This window comes from Anguilla anguilla, chromosome 4, assembly GCF_013347855.1.
Source record: "Anguilla anguilla isolate fAngAng1 chromosome 4, fAngAng1.pri, whole genome shotgun sequence".
Classification (NCBI taxonomy): domain Eukaryota; kingdom Metazoa; phylum Chordata; class Actinopteri; order Anguilliformes; family Anguillidae; genus Anguilla; species Anguilla anguilla.
In genome coordinates this window covers 17,345,920-17,361,948 of record NC_049204.1, presented here as the reverse complement: position 1 = coordinate 17,361,948, position 16,029 = coordinate 17,345,920, and the positions used below count along the sequence as shown (strand labels likewise).

At 40.9% G+C, this 16,029-nt stretch overlaps 1 protein-coding gene across 3 annotated transcripts in view; it reads left to right on the top strand.

Moving 5' to 3' along the window:
- Nucleotides 1-15,707, top strand: part of plcd1a (phospholipase C, delta 1a) — a 30,495-nt gene extending 14,788 nt beyond the window's left edge. For all 3 annotated transcript variants that reach the window (XM_035412795.1, XM_035412793.1, XM_035412794.1), the window contains exons 3-15: nucleotides 972-1,200; nucleotides 2,083-2,212; nucleotides 2,574-2,802; nucleotides 3,019-3,220; nucleotides 3,554-3,698; nucleotides 3,879-4,031; nucleotides 7,893-8,054; nucleotides 9,037-9,193; nucleotides 9,837-9,953; nucleotides 10,462-10,640; nucleotides 11,552-11,687; nucleotides 11,932-12,081; nucleotides 13,470-15,707. In XM_035412795.1, the coding sequence (XP_035268686.1) occupies nucleotides 972-1,200; nucleotides 2,083-2,212; nucleotides 2,574-2,802; nucleotides 3,019-3,220; nucleotides 3,554-3,698; nucleotides 3,879-4,031; nucleotides 7,893-8,054; nucleotides 9,037-9,193; nucleotides 9,837-9,953; nucleotides 10,462-10,640; nucleotides 11,552-11,687; nucleotides 11,932-12,081; nucleotides 13,470-13,558 (2,078 nt within the window). In that variant the 3' untranslated portion in view covers nucleotides 13,559-15,707. The remainder of the gene's footprint in view (nucleotides 1-971; nucleotides 1,201-2,082; nucleotides 2,213-2,573; nucleotides 2,803-3,018; nucleotides 3,221-3,553; nucleotides 3,699-3,878; nucleotides 4,032-7,892; nucleotides 8,055-9,036; nucleotides 9,194-9,836; nucleotides 9,954-10,461; nucleotides 10,641-11,551; nucleotides 11,688-11,931; nucleotides 12,082-13,469) is intronic.
- Nucleotides 15,708-16,029: the final 322 nt, after the last annotated feature.

Here is a 16,029-nt window from a genome sequence, read left to right as displayed (position 1 = left end):
AGGCTAGGGAAACCTCTTTATGGGTTTTGCATTTCATTTTACACCTAATACAGCAGATAAAGGTATTTTATTTCCAAAAAAGTTTTTCAGTAACTATGAGCTTGCACAGAATAAAAAAGGGGAAATACCGTATCCCAAATCCCCTAAACTGGAATTTCCTTGTGTGACACACATATGCATGTGTTCAGGAGACCTGGCACTGTCGTTCGACTTGTATATCTCTGACGTTATGCTCACCAAATCTTGTTTCCATATGAAAAAATGACTTTTTATTATGTTGGTCAGAAACAGACAGACAAGCTGCTGACTGGACAGAATAACAAAAGAAAGGCAGGTTCAGTGAGCTCAGAGATTATGTCTTGTCATTACAGTGCGGTTTTAGTGCCGGATGTAGTGCTATTTTTCGGTTTGGAGGCCTGGAATAGGCACTCCATCGTGCACTATAAACTACAGTAAGAACACAACCTGGGGGTGCTACAGTTCTGCCTTCTGGGGACAGCATGTCAGTGTACATTGAACCTCATTTTGCTTCTAATTTGTTTTCCCACGCTTTGTACTTTTATACTCCCTTTGTCTCGCAGTTCCTCTGTAGTGCTCTCAAATGAGCCTTTGTATCAGTCCTATGTCATTATAAATAGCAGACTTGCACTTGATTCATGCAAGACCCTATCAAACTGTTCAAACTTTTAGACTCATTTCAGACAAAAAAACAAAGCTCTTTTTTTGATTAGCAGCTGAAAGTGTTGTTCCAGGAATGTGGTCTTTGTTGGATTCACTGTTTTGCATCTGTAATTGGGCTCTGTGGGAAAAAGCAGGGTTCTGTGTTTGAAAGTTTGCAGGCAGATAGCAGCAGACTCTTCCTGTTGATAAATGGGGAGTCGTCTCTGTCTTGCCAATTTGAGGTGGCGCCATTATAGCGAGGGGCCATATGGTCAGTGTGGTGACAGACTGCATTCCTTTGCTTCTCCCAGTCTCGATCGAAGACATTGAGTCCGTGAGGCAAGGCCGGCAATCGGAGGCCCTGCAGAAATACACGGAGGCCAAGGTGGAGAACCAGTGCTTCTCCATCATCTTCAAAGATAGTCGCAAGAACCTGGACCTCCAGGCCAACTCGGCTGAGGAAGCGAAGCGATGGGTTACCAGCCTGCAGAAGGTCATCAGCAACATGGACAACCTCAACCGCCATCAGAAGATGGAGCAGTATCCTCTCAACACAAAGTGTGTGTGTCGGGAGGAGCTGGAAAGTGGTCTAATTGTTAGCTAAGGCCAAATGTTGATTGAATCCCAGACCATGTCAGAGCTGGTGGAAATGAACAGGAACAGAAAGAATCTTGCTGTGGAAAGAATAAATCTCTGAAATTACAGTTATATTTATAAATATTGCAGTTATTATGTGGGCCATCAAAGGCATATCGTAGTTTCTGAGTGGTCCACTCGAAAAAATACATTTGGGAGTCACTGCTGTACTCCATCAGGTCAAGTCTATAGTCCCTTTCACACATGGAATTTGCAGCATTGCTGGATTCAATTATCTAGGTTAGGTAGTGGTTTTCCCCATTCACACATAGGTGTCCTATATTCTGTGTTGAGTCTGTTCACACATGACGTGTTCACTCTGGATTGATTAGGCAAGGTAGGACGTCTACCTTCTGAAGCAATGCAGGACGAATGTTAGCATTACGTCAGTTTGTCTTTAAAACAGCCAAATATTTTGCTGAATAATAGTTTTGACTGAGATGTAAATCCTGCCAACACAACACTGTTAAAGAGTTACAGTTTTGAAGGGGTTAGTCCAAGCAAGAGTCTTAATATATAAATGTGAACCAGTGGACTTTGCAGTGTGTGTGAAAGGATAACCGGGTAACAGATTCTTAAAGTTGGCTTTGGGGTGTTCTTCAAGGGGCACTGGTAGCAAAACTGATGGCAGAGAGATGGCACATCAAGACACTCAAGTGCACCCTTTGATGCTTATTTGTAAATGACATCGCCATAATCTATAATTGCCAGAATGGTCAACTGGACTAAGAGTAATTCAAGTGAATGATGTGAAATTGCAGTGCAATCCTTAACTCATTATTTTAGCTGGATCTTCAACTGCATGCGTAAAGCAGACAAGAATGAAGACAACAAAATGAGCCTGAAGGAAGTGAAGCACTTCCTGCGGCAGATCAATGTTGAAGTGGATGACACCTATGCAGAAGAGCTTTTTAAGGTGTGAAATTTGCACATTTATGTGAATCAGGAGTTACTCCGTTGAAGGGATACATTCAATTCTCCTAGGACTACTAAATGGTAAAACAGAGCATGTATTAGAATCACTTTGGTATATTCTTATGAAACACGACATTGAATGGCATTAACCTAAGGATATTGTGTGTTATAACATATCATTTTATATATAATGCGTTATAAGTAATTCACTGACAAATTGTAATGTTTTTAATGAGATTAAAGCAGATATAAGTTGGTGAATAACAACACATGATAGTGCCATCTCTTATTCATACTATTCGTACTATTCCATCATATAATCTCAGCCTTTAGTCACAAATTAATTGTTTCCTGTTATGTAGAAATGTGACACATCTCAATCAGACACGTTGGAAGGACAGGAAATCAAGGAGTTCTACAATTTGCTAACCCACCGAGAAGAGGTCAGTGTCATCTACACCAAGTATGCTCGGACAAATGGCAAAATGAGCGCAGAGGACCTGTTGAACTTCCTTCAGAAAGAGCAACGGGAGTCCGTCTCACTGGATCATGCAGTCCAGTTAATCCAGAAGTATGAACTTGATGACTCGGGTAAGGGAGCCCAAAAAACCATGTCCCACATACACTATGTCACACACTTAGACTCCAACACTCACTTGGGATATACAGTGTTGATGTTTTTGGTGAGAGCACTCTTTATACTCTACAACCTACTCAAATATACTTTTTTTTGAATGGCGCTCGAGCATACAAAATGCCTCATTGCAACAGCCTGATTTGCATGTGTCCTCGACCTGGCTTTTTCAGCCAAGCAGAAAAATCAGATGTCCGAGGACGGTTTCCTGATGTACCTGCACCAGCCTGAGGGCATGATCCTCAACCATGAACACAGGCCAGTGTATCAGGACATGAGCCAGCCCCTTAACCATTACTTCATCTCATCCTCCCACAACACCTACCTGATGGAGGATCAACTCAAGGGGCCTAGCAGCATTGAGGCCTACATCCGGTAAGTAATCCAGCTTTAGGTCAGATGGCCTAGATCTGGTTAATAAACCTATATGCAGAAGCCGGTTACACTCATCTTTTACATGTCGGCTGCTTGACCTCTGTACCTCTGTCTACAGACCAAGAAAATTAATGGATCCTTGGGACCTTATCCCATAGAATATACTCTTACTCTCAATTCTGAAACATTACAGTACACTTAGCCAAATTGCATTCCTCATAAAAAATGGACAAAACAGGGTGTGTCAACACTTTACTGGTGAATTGTACAAATGTGAGAAAGACTGTGAGAGTTGTGATTGCATGGATTTGTCTCGGTGTGTAATTCTGTCAGGGCACTGATGAAGAGCTGTCGTTGTGTGGAGCTGGATTGCTGGGACGGACCTAATGGCGAGCCGATTATATATCACGGATACACTCTCACTTCCAAAATCCTCTTCAAAGATGTCATCAAAGCCATCAAGGAATATGCCTTCAAGGTGTCTGAAGCACAAAAAGCATAACTTTCACACTTAAACCTGATTAAAGTCTTCAAAATGATCAATATATCTATGTGAATAAGAAAATTCTATGTATATAAGAAACATGCTGAAATATGCACCAGGTTTTCAACACTTAACCAATGTTATATTTGTTTTATTCATCCCCATCACACCCAGACTTCAGAGTACCCAGTGATCCTCTCCTTGGAGAACCACTGCAAACTGGAGCAGCAGAAGCTGATGGCCCAACACTTGACTTCCATTCTGGGTAGTGCCCTGGTCAATCAGCCCCTGGAGGACCACATGCCCACACACTTTCCCTCTCCAGAGGTGAGCAGGCACGCCATGGTTTTTGCTACTTTTAACAGAGATGGCCTGACAGAGGAGCTCTTCCCCTCATGTCATGTGGATCCCATACATACCATTAACGGCAAACCGTGCAGGATTTCATACCCTTTCGCAAGGGTATGAAATTTCCCAATTTAAAACCACTATTACGTTCAACATAATGGAATTAGTTAAGCTGTAATCTGGCTTCTTACTATCACTCATAGTCACTCATTTCACGGTACTGTTACATCTAACTATCCAACTACTGTAGCTGCGTTAGATGGGGTAACTTACTTGGCATGAGTGGGGTTGAAGACGGAGGCAGAGAGTGGTAAATGGTAAATGGACTGCATTTATATAGCGCTTTTATCCAAAGCGCTTTACAATTGATGCCTCTCATTCGCCAGAGCAGTTAGGGGTTAGGGGTTAGGTGTCTTGCTCAAGGACACTTCGACATGCCCAGGGCGGGGTTTGAACCGGCAACCCTCCGACTGCCAGACAATCGGTCTTACCTCCTGAGCTATGTCGCCCAGAGAGACTTCTTTGATTGTAAACACAGGCTAAGAAATGCTGCATAGTATGCTTTTGAATTACAGCCACATAGCCAAAAGAATGTGGACACCTGACACCCAACGTCTCATCCAAAATGATGGGCATTAATATTATATTAATATATTATTAATATGACATTAATATAATTTATATTAATAATTATTAATTAATAATTAATAATTATATTAATAATATTAATATGATACCTTTTGTTGCTATAATAACTTCCACTCTTCTGGGAAGGCTTTGTACTAGATGATGGAGCATTGCTGCAGGGATTTATTACTGACATTGGGTACTGATTGGGCAATTAGGGCTGGCTCGGAGTTGACTTTCCGGTTGATCCCAAAGGTGTTTGATGACGCTGAAGTCAGGGCTCTGTATAGCCCAGTCAAGTTCTTCCACATTGATCTCGACAAAACCATTTCTATATGGACCTCATTGTGTGCCTGGGGGCATTGTCATGTTGAGACAGGAAAGGGCCTTCCCCAAACTGTTACCACAAACTTGGAAGCACATCCTCGTCTAGAATGTCATTGTATTAAGATTTGCCTTCACTGGACCTTATGGGCCTAGCCCAAACCATGAAAAACAGCCCTAGACCAAGGGGTGTCCAGATACATTTGGTCATATTGTGTATATTCCTCCAACATATAGCTCACCAGTTTAAAGGCTCAGTGGAGTAACGCAAGGTACATTTACATTACATTACATAAATTACAGGCATTTGGCAGACGCTCTTATCCAGAGCGACGTACAATAAAGTGTATAACCATAACCAGGAACAAGTGTGTCGTAAACCCTAGAGAGAAGTACCGTTCCAAGTGCAGGGAACAACCGCATAGTTCAACTTGGACCCTGTAGGTTAAACTGATTGACACTAACACAAATGAGAACAGCAACAACGCAGTCTATGCAAAAATACAAGCAGTAAAGACGAGTGCATTAACTAAGTCACCTGTGAAACAGCTACCTAGTTACAACCCTAAGCTAAATTTAGAGATTACAGGGAGGTAGGGAGGGATGGGGAGAGGTGCAGCCTGAAGAGGTGAGTCTTCAGTTGTCACTTGAAGTGGGTCAGTGTCTCAGCTGTTCTGACCTCCACGGGGAGGTCATTCCACCATCGTGGGGCCAGAACAGACAGGAGACGTGTTCGGGAGGCGCAGGTGCGAAGAGGGGGAGGTGCCAGGCGTCCTGAGGTAACGGAACGGAGGGGTTTGGCTGGCATGTAGGGTTTGAAGATCTTGTGGAGGTATGCTGGGGCTGATCCCTTGACTGCCTGGTATGCTAGGACCAATGTTTTAAATTTGATGTGAGGTACCTATGCTTCAGTCCTGTCGTTAACACATTACACATTAGGCTGCCATGTGAATAACTCTGGTAACCGCCATATCATTTGTGTAATTCCTGGCATAATTATGATCTCGCAATTCTCAGAAGACGCATCCTCTGCCAAAAGCCACCACACCTTATCTCTTTGTAACTGTTCCTACTTCTAGGAAATGCTTCAAGTGCCACCAAGCCCTAGGGAATAATTCTTTTTTTTTTAGCAAATGCAGATCGTTTCTGCCAATAGAAATTCGAGCCTTTGTCACCATGTTTATGTTACCGAGGCTGCATACTTTTAACCAACTCATTAGTCTTCAGTAACATGAAGCGTAGAGTGAATGCTGTGGGCCTTGTAGCAAAGGGTGTGGAGATTGTTGTATTGATACAAGAAGGTAGTCAGACTTTTTTTTACACAGGTCAGAGATTACAGGCCTTCATCAAATTTGGTTAGGCTGAAGCAGGGATGTGGTGGTTTTTTGTTTTTTTGGGCATTTGTTATTCTTTCTCTGGGTGGGCAGGCATTCAAAAATATATATTTTTTTCATTTGAACAGGCACTGCCTTTCAGGGGTTGGTCATGAGGCATGCTAGGAATGCATGCAGCTGCCTTTAATTTACTAAATGCAGAGGTTTGTGTTCTCTTAACTGCTGAGTGAAATCTTGGCTAACTGCACGCTATTAATAATGAGCGCTGCCTTTCTCAGTGTAGAGAGAGACTGCTAATGACTTGTCTGGTGTAAATGTTTGTTTGGTGGGGGTGGGGGCGGGTGAGAGGGTAGTCAGGTGATCTCTATATTGAAAATATCTGATGATATCACGAGTAGGAAGAAATGCCTGAGTCAGGAATCAACTTGTGTCATCTCAGATTAATGTGAAACAAGTTTGAATAGAAAGCAGATTAGTTGTGAAATGTTTTCTTCTGGTTTAGCAGGGCAGGCAAGAACACATGACAAGTTTTTCCTGTTGCCATAGCAAAAATATGATTTACTGCTGCTTTGAAAAGCTGACCTGAAACAACCAATCATATTTTCACATATATGGTCAGCTTTACTTTCTGTAGGACATTGAACAGAATGCTTTCATTACATTACTATGTTATTTCATTATGCTACTAACTAATTAGTATGCTACTAATAATATACACAACCCTTGGTAATTCCTCAAACAAAGAATGACAAAATACATGTGTGAGTTCCAGGTCCGTGGAACCAGTAAAATATTTACAAATGGATTGCATTGTAAAACCCAGTATATCTGTTTACTGTTGGGGCCCATGATATCCCTCACATGCTTCCATATTCACTGTGTGGAAAATGTGACTGTACAAGGATTCCAACTGCAGTGTGATCCACAGGATTTTGGCCTAGGAGGTTTGGCAAGGGCCATGGAGTGGACTCGCTGCGTTCCTGGGGTGTGGCCTCTTTGTGCTTTCTCCTTTGCACTACAAGTCACAAAACAATCAGAATAATTTTCTTTATGTTCAAGTATCGGGTGTTACATTGACTGCCTGCCCTGCCGTGAACATTACTGGTTTTGTACAGAGCCTTCATTTTTCTGTAGAAGAACAGCATTCTCCATCTGCTGTCTGCAACCATATTTCAAAAGGCCATGCCTTGAAACTTGGCCAGGGGATTTCTTATTTTATATTAACTCCTACTGGTTTTCCATTTCATTCGTGTCGACATTGAAATGAGGTTTTTCTTCCTCTTGTTTTCCCTTTGTCACTCTTCCTCACCGGCCAGGTTTTTATGTTTTTTTTCTACTAGTATACTGCAGTTACATTTTGACATCCTGAAATATTGTTTACTTGTATTTTCTCATTTCTGTGACTCCAGAGTGCTTTATGTGAACACTTGTACACAATCGCTTTGTGTGGACACTCATACACAATTGCTGTCTGAACAGGAATAAACTGTGGAGACTCAAAAGCGTTGAATCTTTGTGTGTGTGTGTGTGTGGGTTTGTGGGTTTGTCTGCGCAGGAGCTGAAGGGTCGGTTTCTCATCAAGGGCAAACGGCTGAACAAGCTGGATGCTTTTTTCAACCCCAACAGTGTGGTGGAGGACGACTGTGTATCTGAGGAAGATGAGGCTGCCGAAGCTTCGAAACAGGCTCCAGCAAACGGAGAGAAGCACAAACCCAAGGTAAGATGGCCCTAGCCAAACACCGTGGAATAACCAGGAGGCCCAGTTTAATACAGTTCGACACGATCTCTGGCCAAGAATGCCACTTCACAGCAAATTGAGATTGTTGTGAAACAGATTGGGTATGCTGGGTAGCTTGTACTGCTGATACACTGGTTCAGTTTGGCAAGGGGCAAGTGTGGTGTGTGGTAACAAATCCTGACCATGCCTACAGTGTTCTGCAGTAACTGGTGGATGAGCAGTGTCAAAATAGTTCTGAACCCAAATTCAGAACATTGACGTGCTTTAATTGGGAGATCCAAATTGCAAGAAAATTTAAAAATGGGTGAAAATTTGACAAAAAAAGTAAAATTATCAGTGAAAGGCTGGCTAACAACATGAATCCATGTAATTTTCACAACTCAGTTTTATTAAAATGAATGGTTTTAATGCTTTAAAAGTAGCTTGTTGCACAATGCAGAAATATGCTGGTCAATTTATCATCAATTGGAAAATGTACAGCAAGCTGAGCAAAGCGTGACATGCAATTTACACTTTGCTGTTCACTGATTCAGCCACCTGATTCTGTCTGTTGATTTACTGGATCACATTACTGTCTGTAAATGGTATCAAATGTGAAATAATCAGGGACTCCCGTGCTCCAAGTCCTGACATGCCAGTCAGGGTTTGAAAACAAAGTTTAGCGTAGAGTTATCTTCAGCTGCATTTGAATAGAAGGAGACAGGCACAAATCCTTTGATTAACAGAAGGCAATATCCAGCAATCTGATTTTCAATCAAAAATGAAATTTAAAAGACTACAAGAACCCTCACAAGACAAGAAAGCAGTATCCTTTGTCATGTGTTGCAGCACCTGTCTCTTATTATCAGCAGATATGCCTTCTGTCTCCAACCGCAAAGAACATGATAAAGACTTGGTCTTCTCTTGAATATAATTTTGTATTGAAGCACAAGTAATTGTTTTTTTCGCCGTTTCCTTTCAGAAATCTACGATGAAGCTGGCAAAAGAGCTTTCTGACATTGTCGTTTACTGCAAGAGTGTTCACTTCAGCAGCTTTGAGCACGCAAGAAAGAACCAGGCCTTTTATGAGATGGCCTCCTTCAAGGAGAGCAAAGCATTGAATTTGGCTGAAAACTCAGGTAATGCCTGCGCCCCAACAGGTGCATTGCAGGGCAGGTCAAGAAAGCTGTGTATGTACACCAGTATCTCCTGATCTGTAAGCAGTGAGATCCTTAATGAAAGCTGGCTTGCCTAGTCTTGGTGCTCGCATTGAAATACAGAGCCAAGCCTCAAGGAAAATGAAAAACAGCAGCATTTGCTCAGTTCTGATGTGGAAACAGAGTAATCATAGCAGTGAGATGGCTTGAAGGACATATAATACAGCTGTGCCATTGCTTCTTGCCAGAATGTTTTTTTTCTTTGAAGAACTCGTTTTCCTTCCTTCCCACTGGAAGAATTAATTAAGGACACAATGGAAAATTGTATGCTTACATCTCCATATCAATGTTTGTTATCCTATAAAGCAAATGTTTGCTAATGGACTGACTCTTGTCTGGTCATCTCTCGGTAGGTTCTTCAATTCAGAATCTATCTAGAGTTGAATATTGTCAACTGAAGGTCTATCCCTACGTAGGAAGGGGAGGCCGGTATTTGTACTGACATTATTCTGTTGCTGAGCTTCCTTCATCACAGTCTGCAGAAGTTGCTTTTACAGTCCTTTCAGATGTACAGCTGATTAGTAGGTTCAATCAAGCTTAAGTGCGATCCTCTTTTCCCCTGCAGCCACAGGATACATTCAGCACAACGTGGACAAGCTCAGCCGAATCTACCCAGCAGGCTCCAGAACAGACTCCTCGAACTACAACCCCGTTCCCATGTGGAATGCTGGCTGTCAGATTGGTACTAGTTCCAGTTATTACATTATTTACTGATTGAGCAGACACGCATACACAAACTGATACAAATGACCAATTTATACAGACAGTCACTGATTAAATATCAGGTGAAGTATCTTAATTAAGAGTACTACAGTATAGTGGCACCTCATCTGGGATTTGATTCTATAACCTCCTGTAACCTGTAAGCCAGTTTCTTAACCACATTGTCAGCCGTCTTGCTCCAGTCATGAAGTAATCCTGTATTTTAGGATGTGGAACATTGTCATATAGACAACTGTTTGATACAGGAAATTATAGTCTTAAATATGGCATTCATTCAAGATTCTGTTAGTTATGCATTTTATGTGATTTTTCAATTTGGATATGCAGCCAAAACCACTGGTACACAATGTCACCCAATCTTTTATCAGGAACATTACAGTCTTCATTTAGTCTGTTTTTCGCACTAATTGCAAGTCTGCTTCTAAGATCAGCCAGCTGGGATTGACTTCATATTCCTCTGTCTGCAGTGGCACTGAACTTCCAGACACCCTGCAAGCAGATGGACCTGAACCAAGGTCGCTTCCTGCCCAATGGTTGGAGTGGGTACATCCTGAAACCCAAGTTCATGCGTGACAAAGCGTCCAAGTTTGACCCCATCACACTCAGAGAAGGAGAGTGGTTCCAGCGCAAGACACTCCACGTGATGGTAGGGCCCTCTCGGTGTAGCATCTGTTTGCCCTAGGGCTCCACCAAAAACAAATTTCAAAATTTGCTTTAAATTTGAGTGCTGCTGGAACCTATCATACCTGCATAGTAGCAACAAGTCTATCGGCCGTTTTATGTACTGTTAACATCTAATAAAGTAACCACACCCATGGTTCTAGGTTCATAATGAAAATGCATGATTGTAGTGGTTACTAATAATCAAATTATAAAACCAGCTGTCAGCTACGTACTGTACTTTTCACAGTATCAGACTTGCATGACACAAACAAACTGCTTAATGATGCCACAATCATCTTCTAGTTTAAACAAACTCAACCTTCTATTCAGGCATATACCTTTCACTTTCAACCACTGTCGTTTAAATGGTCATTTTGCTTCACCATGGATGTTGGACCGCATGTATGTTATTGTGAGGCTGTAGGTGTGCAGTCAGTTACACTATATAGCCAAAAGTATGTGGACACCTGACATTTAACATCTTATCCAAAATTACGGGCATTAATATGGAGTTGGTCCAACCTTTGCTGCTATATCAACCTCCACTCTTCTGGGAAGGCTTTATACTATACTGTTGGAGCATTGCTGCAGGGATTTGCTTCCATTCAGCCAGAAGTGCGTTAGTGAGGTCGGGCACTGATTGGGTGATAAGCCTGGCTCGCAATTTGCTTTCCAATTGATCCCAGAGGTGTTGGATGGGGTTGAGGTCAGGGCTCTTCTCAAAGGCCCTTCCCCAAACTGTTGGGGAAGCAGAGAATCGTCTAGAATATCATTGTATGCCGTAACATTAAGATTTGCCTTCACTGGAACTAAGGGGCCTAGCCCAAGCCATGAAAAACAATGGGTGTCCAGATACGTTTGGTTATATAGTGTATTTTGGATGTGTCTCACCAGGTCATCTCAGGCCAGCAGCTTCCCAAAATCAACAAGGACAAGGCCAAATCTATTGTGGACCCCTTGGTGAGGGTGGAGATATATGGCGTACCTGTAGATGTGGCCACTAAGGAAACTCGCCACATTCAGAACAACGGTAACAGGCTCTCCTCTCTGCTTTCTGTTCTGAGTCAAGCCATTCTAAGTGAATAGGTGAACTGGTAACATGCGAGGAAAACCACATTTATGCCACGAGATGTACAAAGACTCAGCGCAGCTGAAATGATGCCATGTAAGATGCAGTACTGTTTATAAAATAGCTAAGGGTAGCGGTGCCATCGCAGTATGGGCCACAGGCTGGCCATGACCTTTGCTAACCAGTGTTCTGGCTCTACCGGCAGGCTTCAACCCCATGTGGAACGAGAAGTTCGAGTTCAGTGTCTGTGTGCCGAAACTTGCCCTGGTGCGTTTTGTAGTGGAGGACTATGACGCCACATCCCACAATGACCGAATTGGACAGTATACCCTGCCCTTCACAAGTATGAAAAACGGTGAGTTTGAGTCACCCTTCTTCTCTCACAGTTCCTCAGATTCACTATAAAACAAGAGCTGGCAACATTCCAATACTCCACACTTTTTGTACTGGATGCAACTACATTCTTGGCATTTATCACGACCTCCAACTAACCTCTTAATGCACACATTGCTTAGTTAGCCGTTATCTGAAGCATTAAAAGAAGCATTAAATTAAATTTTGGTTCTACTTCAAATGATATTGGGTCTATGATAATTGTTTTGTGAGTTCACCAGTTTTAGTGTGTCAGAGATCAGTCGAAAAAAATATTTTTGTTGCTTCATTTCACTCTGAAATGTTTGCATGCTTTAGTCTTCAATGGAATTTGTTTAATCAGGTTTAATCAGGAAGTGGTGGTAAATAAGCGAAAGTAAAACACTTTGAAGGTGCAACACAGCAAGCAGTGCCGGGAAGCAAAAGCAAAAGTAATTTGAGGTGGTTTGTGGCTACCTAGCTCATCCTGTGCTGACTTTGAGAGGTCTCAATGCACTTTGTTTTTTAAAACACTGATTTTAGATTGGAAACCTATATTCTAATAATTTTGTATCATGATAACAGTTAACCCTCTATCCAAAGTGCAGCAGACATGACTGTACTATTTCTATTGAAAATTGTAATATGAAATTTAATTGAATTCAAAATCAAATTGTTTTTTCTTCTCCCATCTACTGGACAGAGATGGCACTGCAGCAGCCATCTTTGTTTCTCTTAAAATATACAGAATTTTAATGGCACAAAATGGCCAAGATATATTGCATTTTCAAAAAGTATTTATCCTGAATCCACCAGTGCAATTATGAATTCAAAAACTGGAAAACTATGAATCAACTAGCATCTCATTATTTGATCTAAATCAACTGATATTTCTGTTATTAAATAAAAGTATACGTGGTAAGTCTTGTGTCTGATAGAATTCATACAACCAAACAGGAATGACTCAGTCTATCAAAAACAAAAGCTAGTACAACATTTATAATGCCTGCTCCACATGCTGTGTATAAAGTGTGCAGATGTTGCCTAGACAAAATGAATGCAACTCGTAGAGTAATAAAGAGCATGTGCTGCTTCAGAAAACATACAGGCTAATATGATCTATCCTGAACTGATGGAAGATATTCAGTTTTGGGATGGACCTACATATATGACTAGGCATTCCTGATTGGAAGTAAAAGGTCAAGTAAAAAAATATTTTATAAAAAACTGGTTCATCAAATACAATTTACCATATAACTGGCTCTTCCAACCAAGAGAGTGAACTTCTGGTACCAAACAGAAGTACTCTTACCACAGAGGTTAGTAGGTAGTGTACTATGACAATATTCAAATGAATTCAACTCGATTTTTAACGACTTCCTGTTTCCACAGGATACCGACACATTCCTCTCCTGACAAAGAATGGCGATATCATCCCCTCAGCTGGAGTGTTTGTACATATCATGATTTTGGATGACTAATAGGATCTGAGTTCCTGAATCTCTGATCTCCTCCTTCAGCGGAATGCCAAAGCATAAAGATTTCAGTGATCGGACACCATTTTACCCATAAAGACACCCAGCACCTAGAGTACATCACTATTATCTGTCAATAACTGCTCCTGTTTTCTTGTGCTCTAAATGAAAACAGCTACTTTTTGTAAGGCTTCATTCAAAATGTATTTTCTCCTTTTTAAAGTGAAATTCCATTGGATCATTTTTAAGTGGGGTGAAATAGAACATTTACAAATCGAAGATAGATTTTAATTAATTGAGGATAGTGGAGATATAGACAAGTGTAAGAAATTGATTCTGTTAGTGAAAAATCCTGGACTGGAACTAAACAACTGATGTTTTGTGACACAATAACTATTTTGAAATGCTGGACAGTCACATATGTTGGTCAAGATATGTTGGTAAATATCTATTTGAATTGAAATATTTTCCATCATATTCTTTTATGTTTCACATTCCAGGTTTTCAAGATATGCTCTATTAAGAAACATTGCTATGCAGAACACTCCTGGAAATGTACATATATAATATTTTTTCCTTTGTGAGTTACAAGGATCTTTTGTGCAAAACTGTTGTATTATATGTTGTTTCTTCCAGACAGTGTTTTTAAGGATTTCTGAATGCATATTACTTCTGTTATCCAGCACTAAACATCTTGCTTTTTTTAGTCGCTTTTGAGATTGAAATGACATGTATTTTCAAATGTTTTTGTTTGCTGATGAACCCATGTATCAGTTTTTGCACTTAAAGGCATACTATGCAGGATTTTTACCTTGAAAACATTACAACCATGCTAAGACTCTGATTCCACTGGCAAGCTCTGTCTTTACGAACCTTCATCGAATTTGTGCACCTTTGTCTGTATTTGCTATTCTAAAATGTTTTTTGGGATATTTCTGGGCATGGCATTCTTTTCTGTGTGGGGAGGGGTGGGTGTGGCTATAGAGCCTGCTATTTGTGATTTTATTTAGACGGAGTGTTTGTTTCTACCTAGCTAGCTGCTGTAATGGTGGCTCCAGGTGAAGACGTTGAGATGCAGCGAAGCAAAAGTATAAGCCGACAGGACTTGTTCAAGATCTAGAGTTAACCTTGGAATTGTTTTTCCTTGGTGGCCATAGCTGAAGTTCGCCAAGGGGAAAAGTGACGTGGATTTGGTATGTTTTCTGTTGGACCTGTAAATAACGTTACCTCTGGCTATCCAGCTAGCTACATTAAAATGGCTGAAGTCAAGTACTCAGGGTGAGTGGGTGGGGTTGAAGATGGAGGAGACTTCTTTGATTGTAAACACAGGACTTCAGCAAGGCTAAAAAAAAATCCTGCATTGTACGCCTTTACCTAAGCTGTTCAGTCGAAGAGATTATTTTATCACCTGTGTCTACAACACACAAATCAGGAATATCTTACATTGATGTTGGGCTAACTGGTAAAACAGTAAAATTCTACTCTTAAGCAATACGATTCATATCAGGAGATGTCTGTTCCACAGATCCAGTGTTTTGTGTACGTGAGTGATGGCTATTTTTAAACCTTTTAGAGGACTGATTTGGATTAAAATACTTTGACATGGTTAAGCTGTGGAAGAATGTATGTAAACGAGCTAATTTGTTTCAAAGATTTTGGTTTTATGTATAAACCTGCACATTTCTGGACCAAAGCTGCATTATCTAGCCCTTCTCTTTGTACACAGTGCATCTGTTGCTATCATACTAAGGTTGAGTGGAGATTTGAGAGGAGTGTGCATCACACCAATCAGTATAAAGTGCACATTATCTTGGTGTCTGCAGAATTTAATCAATCTGCAGCATTTCACAATCAAGAAAAGACTTACGAGGTCTTCCTTTCAAACAGCAGACAGCATGTACCTTATTTTGTCGTACAATAGCCTGTATCTGAACACTTTTGTTTGTTGCTTTTCTCTATCATTCACTTGTGCTTTTTCTATATTTGTATGTGGTAGCCTAATGCACTGTCCGCAGTGAGAGTAAAGCATGTAAAAAGTACATTTTTTAAAATGACAAATAATCATTTCTACAGTTTGGTGAGCTGGTAGCATTATTTTTACTTTTACTCCATTTTTGTTATAACAATAGAAAATAAACGGTAATCAAAAGGTAAACCAGTAAATTCTGTGCTTGTTTATGGGAATGTATATGAACCTGTTATGGAGAGCCCGTATTACTGGAGAAAGCAGCATTACTGGGTGGGTAAGCGTTTGACTGGAATAGCAGTCTGCCAACAGTGTAGCTCCCCAGGAGTGGGATCAGACAGCCTTGCCTAAGGGATTCACAACCAAAAATGATGCTCTAATCCTTAATCCAGTTAATCCTTTTATCAGACACAATTACTGTGGTGCTCAATCAGCAGGTGGAGACCAGAGGCAGAAAACAGCAACAGGAGGAATAAGATATTTTTAATGAAATTATGGGATAAGTTCAAAT